Source organism: Palaemon carinicauda, chromosome 16 (assembly GCF_036898095.1).
Source record: "Palaemon carinicauda isolate YSFRI2023 chromosome 16, ASM3689809v2, whole genome shotgun sequence".
Classification (NCBI taxonomy): domain Eukaryota; kingdom Metazoa; phylum Arthropoda; class Malacostraca; order Decapoda; family Palaemonidae; genus Palaemon; species Palaemon carinicauda.
The window spans coordinates 133,146,726-133,158,544 of NC_090740.1; the positions used below are offsets into that span (position 1 = coordinate 133,146,726).

An 11,819-nucleotide genomic window follows, 5' to 3' on the forward strand; every position below is an offset into this window, starting at 1 on the left:
GTCATCAACATGAAAGATATCAATGTCAAACTTTCATACTGAAGCTAGCCTTGCGTTTAACAATATCAACACAGTCACGAGAAAAGCTTCTCATTTTTTCATTTCGTCTCCAGATGCCAACACCGACGACGTCATCAAGTACCACTGGGTTGACGATACGCCAATCGACCTCCCTGATGAACTGGAAATTGCTCAGTTTGACCTCTTGAATTTTGAAACTAGTGAGACCACCCAACACTTCGTCACAGGTAAGGAGAGAAAATAAAAAGCGAAACAATAACCAAAGTTCTTCAATGAAATATACTCTTAGAAAAGAGACAAAACGATTGCATTTGCTTCTGGAATTAACTTTCAAGACAAGGAAATAAATACTTCCAGGTGACTTCAGTGGACTGGTTGTCCAGTTCGACCTTCGCCGTCAGAACGGCTACCACGTCTTGCAGACATATATCCCGACGATCCTGATTGTTGCCATTTCCTGGGTGTCCTTCTGGCTTGACCCCAACGCAGTCCCTGGCAGGGTGTCACTGGGTGTCACAACTCTCCTCACGCTCACGACTCTGGCGTCTGGCATCCGTCAGTCTCTGCCTCCTGTGTCTTACGTCAAGGTGAGGCATTGAAACGAGATCTCATCTTCGGGTATCTGTTTGCCATAGTTTTCACAAGAGCTCGTATATTTTTCCTTTCACATCTAATTACTTTATGAAATCTCTACACCGTCAACACAGTTAAACTACAAGGGAGGATCTCTCCATTTGCGATGGATCTCCAAAGAAAATTTAATATTTCCTGGCATAAATGTGTATCCTAAGTCAAATTATTCTGTCATTTAAATTATGGATACGACAATTTCATTTTCAACTTCATAGTACTTGAAATTATGTTCATTCACTTATTGTATTCATTCTCTTCCTATCACTGCTCTTCCCGTTATTTCAAATAACATAATTATACTAAATTACAGTTCTTTTTCCGATTGATGTAAAATAGTGTTCAAAAGGAACCTGCAGATATAATTCAATTCAGGTCTATGTACATCGCATATTTAATACTATATACTTTTATCAACGCATAGGGTGATGTACAACTTTATAGAAATAACATCTTTAAAGCTAATATTTTAATACTAAAATGTCAACAATTGCGTAAAGCTTTCTTCCTAATCCCATTCATTGTAACCGACTACTCGATCTTTCGTCAAGGCCATCGACGTATGGGTGGGAATGTGCATGATTATGGTCTTCGGCGCCTTGCTGGAATTCACCTTCGTCAACTGGCTTGCAAACAAGAAGATTGTCGACTCTGGCAGAGCCTTCAGGATTCCGAAGATTGTAAGTAAAAGAGATTTAAAATGGTTCTTTGCCAAGTGTATACGTTATGGATCACGTGATATATGAGTGAACTTATTATATTATAGGAAATACTATGCAAGTACCCGTCCTTGAATAGGCATATGTGCATATATGGATATACATTGATACAAACGCCCAACAGGGTTCCAGCGTAGAACAATTAATCGTATCTCAGAATAAGTAAAATATAAATTATATACGGCGTAATTTACAATAATCGATATTCAATATATCTAAGAAAAATAAAATTTGTTTGCAGTGTACCGTATACGAAAAACATCAGTAACAATTAGGAAAATTAATAGCCTATACTTTCCTTACGTAAAGTTTATGTTGAACGATCTACTTCATTTACAAATGTCACAAAAACTCTATAGAACCATTCACTGAGATCGATATACAAATTACTAAGACAAATGTTCGTTTTATTATTATTATTATTATTATTGAGCGATACATTATGTCTCATTAATAATTTGGACTATACAACAAAGAACAAATATCTTCAAGGTTCATTATACAACATGTTTGTCTATCTCATTGATTTCATGCTCATGGTTGCGTGTATTAGATATTCGTAAAGCCGCCATTTTTAGGATCTGCACCAATAAAGTTTCTCATACAACTTATTTTCTATGTTTTTTATTAGCTGAAGAAAATTAAATTAAATAAGGTCATTTGCTATTAATACGCAATGTGCAGTGGTGGCTCTTTGAAATCAAATCTGATTTTTAATATTATTATAAAATATAAAAAAAATAAATGCCTAATAGTATCCAGGCCTAATCTTTCAAAAAAGCCATGACACAATAGTCATCTACATTGCACTGAACATGACAAAGACTTGAGAGAGAGGAGAGAAGAATTTGCTCTATGCACAGCATACTGAAGTGGCCGACACTTACTGAATAGCAAAATATAAGAGTATCTATAATCCTCCTTACAAACATAGTTAAATGGTGTGTCATTTGTTTAAAGATGCAAACGCGAATACATTTTCTCTTTATGGCTGCTTTAAAACTTTATAAAATTTTACAATCGAATAATGATATATTGATTGGAGCATAAGGTAAGTATTGATACTTTCATCGAAGTTTCTATATGTAAAATACTTTAGCTGGTTGTGTGCAGAAGCGCTTGACTGTGAATCGTTCAATGGCATAACCGATACTCTACGGGAACGTTTCGATGGCTCGTATAATGCAAACCCTCTCATGATAATAATCACTGAAAACTAATAATACTAATAAACACTAATGGCTTACGAGTCAAAGTTGATGCAAGTCGCACGAGATAACATCTGTCAATTTGTGATGGGCAAAAGAGCTTTTCGTTTGCAGTCAATTTTGTCCTGTCTCTCATGGACTAAAACAAATGTCCTCGTGCTGTTCCTGTTCTGTTTATGGAGTCTCCAAGACAACCTACGTTGTTGAAGACTTCCTAGTTATTAATATCCACGCTCCAGTGAAAAATAACAATAATAACACGCGCTTCAAGTTGCGAATAGGGAAGTTCATTTTCCCACTTAGATTGAACTTTATCAATCGAATGTGTTAGAATGTTAATAAGTTTCATATATTTTGGGATAAACAAGGACTTCCCTCTCCGCGTACGGAATTCAATTGTACCGTACATCAACGATACAAAAATGATCCAAGCATCACACCCTTCCATATTAATTCTCATAATCAAATAGTTTGAATCCTAAATAAATTCCTGATGCTTAAATAATGATAATAAGCTATCTTAACACATTGCCTCGTTTTCTTTTTCTTTTTCGCCTATTCAGTTTCACTTGTCATGAAATGTTATTTTTCTTTTTTTTTAAAGGGATGATATTCTGACTGTCAGCATAAGAAATCATCTAAGAAGACATAAACGCTAAAAGAATTATAATGGTCGATATCAATACTGAATTGTGATTTCAACATAATGCCCTAGACAAACATTTTTTTTCTCTCTCTCTCTCTTTTTGGATAGTACTCAAATTAAGTCACCATATATCACTTGACACTTCTTTATAAATATCAAGATGGTAATTCTACTGGGGAAAACCATTCTTCCCTAACTGATAATCACAGCTTGAGACCTAATTATCGATGTTTCGATGCTTCTCTCTCCCTACCCACCTTGACACGGCGGTTTGCAGTTCGCTGGATCTGACGCTGAACAGGTGGGCGCTTTGGTTAGAAAAGAAGTAGCTGTGGGGATTGAGGAGGAGGAGGAGGAGGAGGAAGAGGATGGGAAGGAGGATGATAATTTGAAGGGGGAGAAGGAGAAACCAGATGGGATGAAGGATGCTGAGCTTGGACAAGTACTAACCCTCTGGATCTCAAAAACAGAACTTTTGAGATACCAATTTTGTTTTTTGTAGATTGTTGAGTCTTTATCATATCGATATCTATAGATTTGTGAACTGCACCTAGTAGTGCATCGTGTACTGTTTGCATTGCATTATTTATTTCTTCGTTGATAGTTTCTCAATGGCCTTTGCATGCCTTCGCCTAAAACATCATCTAAGACTGCAATGCATCAAAAGCACACTTCTATTAATTTACCAAGAGTGATTTTCTAATTCCTTTTTTTTTTTCTTTGTTCTTTTTTTTCTGTAATATCAACCAACTATGAGATGATTTTTTGCACGGCCCAATAGGGATATTATGCAAGCCTCTACAGTATATCAATAATATAGATATAGATATATATATATATATATATATATATATATATATATATATTCATATATATATACAGTATATACATATAATATATATATATATATATATATATATATATATATATCTATATATATATATATATATATATATATATATATATATATATATATATATATATATATATATACACATATACATATACACCCTCCCATATATATATATATATATATATATATATATATATATATATATATATATATATATATATATATATATATATGTATATATATATGATTCAAGCAAAATCCCATTTTCTTAGTTCTGAGGATTTTAGGGTGGCAAAAATACTGACTATGATTTGATGAAACATCATCTGACTTGGAAAGAAATATTCTAAAATCAGAAAAAAAATATTTGTGACTTTCTAAAATAATCAAGAATATAACATAAAACAGAACTAGTTTGCAGTTACAGTGGCCCAAAGAGATCAATGACCATTTGAATGAATGAAGGTAAGTCTTGCATCATTGCTCAGCTATAGTAACAGACGGCTTGGGTGTGATTTTCTAGTTTGTCAAACAGCTGATGAAAAACAGTTCTCAGCCTTCCATTTGAGTTTGGAATTGCTGCTATAAACATAGTGCTGCTGCTATTTTGTTTCATACGTTAGTCAGTGCTATTGTATTACTGCTGCGTGAATATATATCTTAAGGTTTAAGGATGTTTGCTTTTCATTTTATCATGGATTATACAATGTTGGCAAACAAACATGCTAGATAAAATAATGACTAAGGAAAATGACCAAACAGCGAATCAATGGAATAAAAGATGTATGTATTTCCAACAGCGTTATTTTCATTTAGGAATAATTGTGTTATTAATAATCCTTCACAATCCTTTAAGAAGACGCATATCACTAATCATATCAATTACGAATTACTGTAGTGAATTAAAAGCTCAATATAGAGACGACTGGCGAAATCTAACCTACGAAATTTCCGTCAATTGTCGTAGATGATGATAATGACTATAATTCTAGAGAGCGCATAAGTAAAAATACAATATTATATTTATTCAAAGTATTTTTAGACACTAAAATGAGAATGTACTATTTTCTTAAACTGTTAAGCGATTTTCATATTTGCAAGTAGCTAAAAGAATGGAACAAGGTTTTGAAAGTTTTCCCTCATCTATTTCGTCCTTTCCTATATGATCAACCATCCGATAAACCCTTAAATGCATCGTAAACACAGATGATAGGAATAGACTTCAACATAAAAAAACAGACGAATATTGAAGCTACTTATGAGAAATGCCTTAATGGGAAAAGTTAATTATCTGTCTTTATATTCCACGAATCATTTTCTCTTGACTGAACCTCTTACTAACTCTGGTTTTATAAGGTCATACTTTACATCTACAGTATATTGGAATAGCGTAATATAAGATTGGCATAAAGTAATTGTTTCTATAAATACGAAATTTTATCATATATGTAATTGCAAGAATTCATAAGTGGAATGGAATGCTCTTAGGACAGTAAATTTATTCCTTTTCATCATTAGGAACATTCTTTGGTTTTTCATTTATATATATATATATATATATATATACATATATATATATATGAATATATATATAGATAAATATATATATATATAGGCCCTATATATATATATATATATATATATATATATACATATGCTGTAATTATATAAATACACATATATACATATATGTATATATTTACCCATGCCAACATGTCTATATATCGTCTGTATATATATATATATATATATATATATATATATATATATATATATATATATATATATATACGTGTAAACATAAATATATATATGTAAACTCATATAGTGACCGATATAATATATATATATATATATATATATATATATATATATATATATGTATGTATGTATATATACACACAGAAGGGTACAGACATAATTCAATTTTCTCATATATACATTTTTCTAACGATAGTGTGCATGTAGGTCAATCAGCATATGTATTGTATATGTGAGCAAATATGTTTATGTCCATGCACATGGGGATGTACCTGACTACTCCTTCACAACAGATTACGAAGGAAAAAAAATAGTAACGGAATTATCTGTAGGAATAAATGACTTATTTTATACAATATCAGTTGTGAAGTAGATGGTAAATTCCAAGTATATCATACAAAGTCAACAGATTCATCACCAGAATCAAAAGCTTGGACACATGGTTCCTCTTTCAAATAAAAGTTAAAATTGTTACAGCCTATTCTTAAAGTTACAGCTTGTTCTTTACAAAATCTGACAAATAATGTATAACTGTTGATCATTTTATTAAAAGTTAAAGGGTTAAGGTAAAATCCCTGACACATAGAGACTAGATCGCATCACTCACAGCACTGCTAATTGTACCTATTGTTTACATAAACGAACATAGAATATTACTTAGGTTACAATTAATTCTAGTAAATTGAATATCATTCAAATGAATCATTATGAAGTTTCTTTCATTCTAAAAAATTATGAATATTTACTGCTTCACTTGCAATACTCAACAAATTGTTTATTGCATTAAAATACCATTGTGATTGTAACAATTTCAACATCACACCTTTTATGTTTCATTATAATCCATACAATAAAATTCTGACGTGATTTCAGTAATACAAAATTACGGAAAAATTACGTAAAATTAATTTCACGGATTCTTCAATTTAATTTTCCTTAAAACCATAAATTTTCTTTATTATTCTTTCAATTTTGTCACGGTTTTTTTTTCAATGTTCGCACTGATGCAGTTTTATTATATATAGCATGATATTTCATCGAAGATACTTTTTGTCGATTTTTTTCTTTTTTTTTTTTACTACTCATCAACTTGTGCCCTTGGAAACACGTGTTTAAATTCATTGCAATTCATGATGGTGATCAACATTTTCATAAACCAAAAATGCCTTAAAAATTACCCTCTCATGAAATCAGACAAAAAATTCATCGGCTAATCTGCAAATTCTCTACATCACATACAGCTGGCCTGTGCCGAGGACCCTGCAGCCAAGCCTCCCGCAACGTACATGATGTACGCCAGGGCACTGGATCGACTGTGCAGGTTGCTCTTCCCAGGAGGATTTCTGTTGTTCAACTTGATCTACTGGCCTTACTATCTCATCCAGCAGTACAGTGATCCAGAACCCATCACCGTCGAGCGGTAAACTAGTTAGGTGTGGTCTTGCACACTCTGGAATTAGCTAGTTCAACTCCAGAATGGATGAGAATCGGCTGATTTTGATCAAGGTGGTATGGAAATTATTTTATGACCAAAACCGATAGAATCAACATGATTTCGGTCTCACGCTATGAAAATGAACAGAGTTGGTGAAAGGAGAAAGTTAACATTTAAATAACTGCATCTAGAAATTACAGCAATTAGGCAATTTATGTCTTTTAAGGCTTTGAATGAACTAACATTACATTTCAGAACCGGACGGATGAAATAACCAGAAAGATGGAAATAGATTAATCAAAGTTCAGAAAGGATAAGAAATGGGAAAAAAATAACTAGTTCAAGAAGGTTAGAAGTTAAGTAGAATGAAAATATGATCTCAAATAAAGGTCGAACAATGCCTAGTTAATCTAACATTCATTAATCTACTTGACTTTAATATGAAGATTTCTTGGGGAACTCGTAATAACTTGAATCATAAGAAGGCATTTTGAATAAGAATGAAATTTGAAAATAGATTAAGTATATTCTTCAAGTGTCTCAAAACTTGTACATAACTAATGCAGTCATTTTAAACTTCTCTTCAAACGAAGGTCAACATTTTTACAGCCTAAAAGAAGTTGCTTTTGGAAGATGCACTAAAAAAAGGATATTTATAAATTACGACACATTTCAATCCCTCTTTCAAATCTTTTTCTCTTTTTTTTTTCATTGTTCATTCAAAAAGAAACTTGTGAAATTAAGGATCTTTTATAAAAAGAAACTATCTTATTTCAAGTAAAATTTGATCTTATAAAACGGAAAGTATCTTTGATAATAAGAAAAACTTATTTGATCTGCTAATATAAATATTTTAATTCAACAACGAAAACATACAGCTTTAAATATCGGTAATTAATGCTTTAACGTTAAACTTACCTTTGTTACCTACAAAAGAAAAGGAAGCAAAATCTATACATGATAATATGTCCGTGAGAATGGAAGGTTATATCATGCGTAAAGTTTTAATAAACTTAGAATAAAAATTATAAATGTAATAAACAATAACCTCCATGGAACAGTTTTTATACAGATATTTGTCTACGTTTGTCTATTTTATCATATCATATGTTATCTAAGTTTATGGTACTTAAATGAAAACTAATATAGAAAATGCAAACACGGACGAAACGACACTGGCTTTTTGTAATTCACCATTCATTTGCTACTATATTCTACATAATGTACTATACAAAAGTACTGTTTAAATCTACAAGCTATCATGTTCGTTCCCGATAGCTTTTTGGACCCCAATGTATCTTTATGATAAACTTTTATCTAATTATGAATCTTTGAATCAAATGCACGTTTGAATTTTATTCGAAAAACATATCCATCACACGAATAAATTTCTTCATCTGTGTCATCCCTTGCATATGCTAACAGGTGTTCAAAAGAGTTCCTTTCGCCATAAATGTATAATGAAATGAATCAAATACCGAAACATTGCTTACAGCAAATGTTATTTGTGCTAAGCGTTAGTGTTTGCTATGTCTCGTAAAATGTCATGTAAATATTTCTTGCTTGTAAAATGTTGTCACCAGCTGTGTTTCATTAATGTGAAAATGACAATAATGTTCGAATGAAATATATATCAAGAAGTTAATTCCTCATAATCATCTCTTCTTTGCAATATACAACAAAAACTAAGAAAACCTGATAAGCCTTCAATAAGTGTTTAATATCACCTCGAATTTAAAACATGCAAATGAAAACCATTTAGACGATTTCACAGCAGCAAATAAAGAAAGACATACCGTATTACCCTTTTAAGAGTTAGATTAATAATACCAAGAAAGGTCTATAAGAAAGAACAATGAAAACGGGAGTAAATCCATCACCCCACTAAACAAAAACTACTATGATTGTGCTTCCAGGTAAACTTTCATGGAATTTCTCAACATTTCCATTCCAATCTAAATAAAAGTCTCCTAAGCCACCCAGACATTAGACGCAGAGATACTGTTTCTGCATTCAATATTTCATGAAAGATAAGCAGGTTTAGGTCGAGTTGCATTTCCGTTCTTTCAGGGGTTCTGTCATTTCTAAAAATTTCGTCTCAATAGTATTCTTTTCTGAAACAAATAACAAGAGAATAACAAGCATTAAATGCCAAAGATTTAATTGCTGCACGACACCATACAGTATTCTCTTGAACAATGGTTTGCTGTCAGGGAGGTCACATTACGCACCAAGTTATTTCGCAGGCAAGATAACTATTTGCTGTTAATAAGAAAGATAATTTACACGATAAAAAATAAGTTAAAGTAAGTGCATTTACTCAAGTGCATTTATGTTTTATAAGTGAGATTTTGTAATACTTCTTGTCGATGAGGCATCTGCGTGTGAGTGTATTAACAAGAATTTTATAAATACAAAAGTATTTTTTTCGTTTGAATATTGTTCGTACAATACTCGTAGCATAGAGTTCGAAGATTGGAAAAACTACAAGTACTAAAGAGATGAAAATATTTCTAAATGCATATTCAGCAAGTGAACGTATATATGCATATATAAACGAATATTAAGAATCTGCAACCATACATACATACATACATACATTATATATATATATATATATATATATATATATATATATATATATATATATACACACATATGTATGTATATATATATATATTAAATATATATATATATATATACATATGTATATATATATATATATATATATATATATGTATATATATATAACTGCACTAGAAACCCATACTAATAAATTGTAAATAATGAATTGTCCACCAATTCGTATCATAAGTTATTACCTCAGTTTTACCCTTTGTTTTCGTGTTTGTTTATGTGTTTGTGAACAGCTTCCTGGCCCCAATTTTAATCATAAAGTAATGAAGCTGGCAGGGATTAACTGTTATGTAAAAATCTGGAAATGATCGAATTTTGGACGGTCAAGGTCAAATATCAACGTCACGGTTAGGCAAAATGTCCAATTCACGTAAAGTTTGGACATCGTTGTCACAGAGACTTCAAACTTGGTTCGTATTTTAGTGTATAAAAATTCACGCAAATTAATACACGTTAAGGTCAAAGGTTGAGTTCGAGTCCAAGGTCAAGGTCAAGTAAAAGGTTAAATTCCGGTCATTAACCATGCGGCCACAATTTTAATTGTAAAGTAATGAAACTGGAAACCATTAAATTTAGACGGTCAAAGGTCAAGGTCATGGACGATCACAACGTTCCAAATCAGTCCATAAGGTCGAGAAATAAGCTGCCCTGGCGGAGGTCTGCACTCTACTGAGTGCAACTCTTGTTATGAATAAGTTTAACCTTGTCAGCGTATTATATTTTAATAATTTCAGTGGTAGTTTGTAAACGTAAAACTACCATAGAGACAATTTTGAAATTAAGAATATCTAATTTAAAAAATAAACATAAAAAAGAGGCTATATTTTATTCAGTAACAATTTATTTCTAAACCTCTGTATACTATTAAGCTTTATGTAAAAAAAAAAAAAAGAAAGAAAAAAAAAAAACAGGAAAACCACTCTTTACACGAACGGTGGTTTGAGTGTAACTTAAATTAGAACTAAATTCATAAAAGTTATTATATAACAAATCAATTATTAATAATACAAATATCTGTGAATTCTTATGATGATTATAATTGAGGATTATGAAAAGAAATTTTGGCTTCAAAGCCTCTTTCTTACAACATGAATTACACATATATACATAAATGTGAGTGTATACATTTATATACTAAAATAAACTTGAACACTATTATTCAAGTGTGTTTGCTAGTCAATTCAATGTATTATTATTTGTGAAAAAAAAATTGCTATGGTTGACTGTTAAATATTATACTGATATATATATATATATATATATATATATATATATATAAACAGTATATATATATATATATATATATATATATATATATATATATATATATATACTGTTTATATATATATATATATATATATATATATATATATATATATATATATATATATATATATATATATATATATATATGTATATATATATATGTACATATATATTTATATATACAGAATATACATACACACACACACATATATATATATATATATACAGACATATATATATATATATATATATATATATATATATATATATATATATGTATATACACTGTGTATATATATGTATATATATAAAATATATGTATTATATATATTAAACACACACACACACACACACACACACACACACATATATATATATATATATATATATATATATATATATATATAGTTTCACAGCTGTTGGCAAAGTAACTTTGGATTTTCGCCTTTGTATGTGTTACCTTCCCCTAATAAATAGTTTGATATTATAACTAGATATTTTACTGATTCCTATGAATGGATATCTAAAACGTCAGGAAAAGCATTTGGTAAACGAACAAGACTTTGGAGAGAGAGAGAGAGAGAGAGAGAGAGAGAGAGAGAGAGAGAGAGAGAGAGAGAGAGAGAGAGAGAGAGAGAGAGAG

At 30.6% G+C, this 11,819-nt stretch overlaps 1 protein-coding gene across 3 annotated transcripts in view; it reads left to right on the plus strand.

Moving 5' to 3' along the window:
- The window catches only part of LOC137655888 (glycine receptor subunit alpha-2-like), a 163,362-nt gene extending 153,494 nt beyond the window's left edge, over nucleotides 1-9,868 (plus strand). For 2 of the 3 annotated variants that reach the window (XM_068390111.1, XM_068390109.1), the window contains exons 8-12: nucleotides 114-248; nucleotides 379-608; nucleotides 1,203-1,331; nucleotides 3,502-3,525; nucleotides 7,080-9,868. In XM_068390111.1, the coding sequence (XP_068246212.1) occupies nucleotides 114-248; nucleotides 379-608; nucleotides 1,203-1,331; nucleotides 3,502-3,525; nucleotides 7,080-7,262 (701 nt within the window). In that variant the 3' untranslated portion in view covers nucleotides 7,263-9,868. The remainder of the gene's footprint in view (nucleotides 1-113; nucleotides 249-378; nucleotides 609-1,202; nucleotides 1,332-3,501; nucleotides 3,526-7,079) is intronic. The other variant, XM_068390112.1, reaches the window with a different exon arrangement.
- Nucleotides 9,869-11,819: the final 1,951 nt, after the last annotated feature.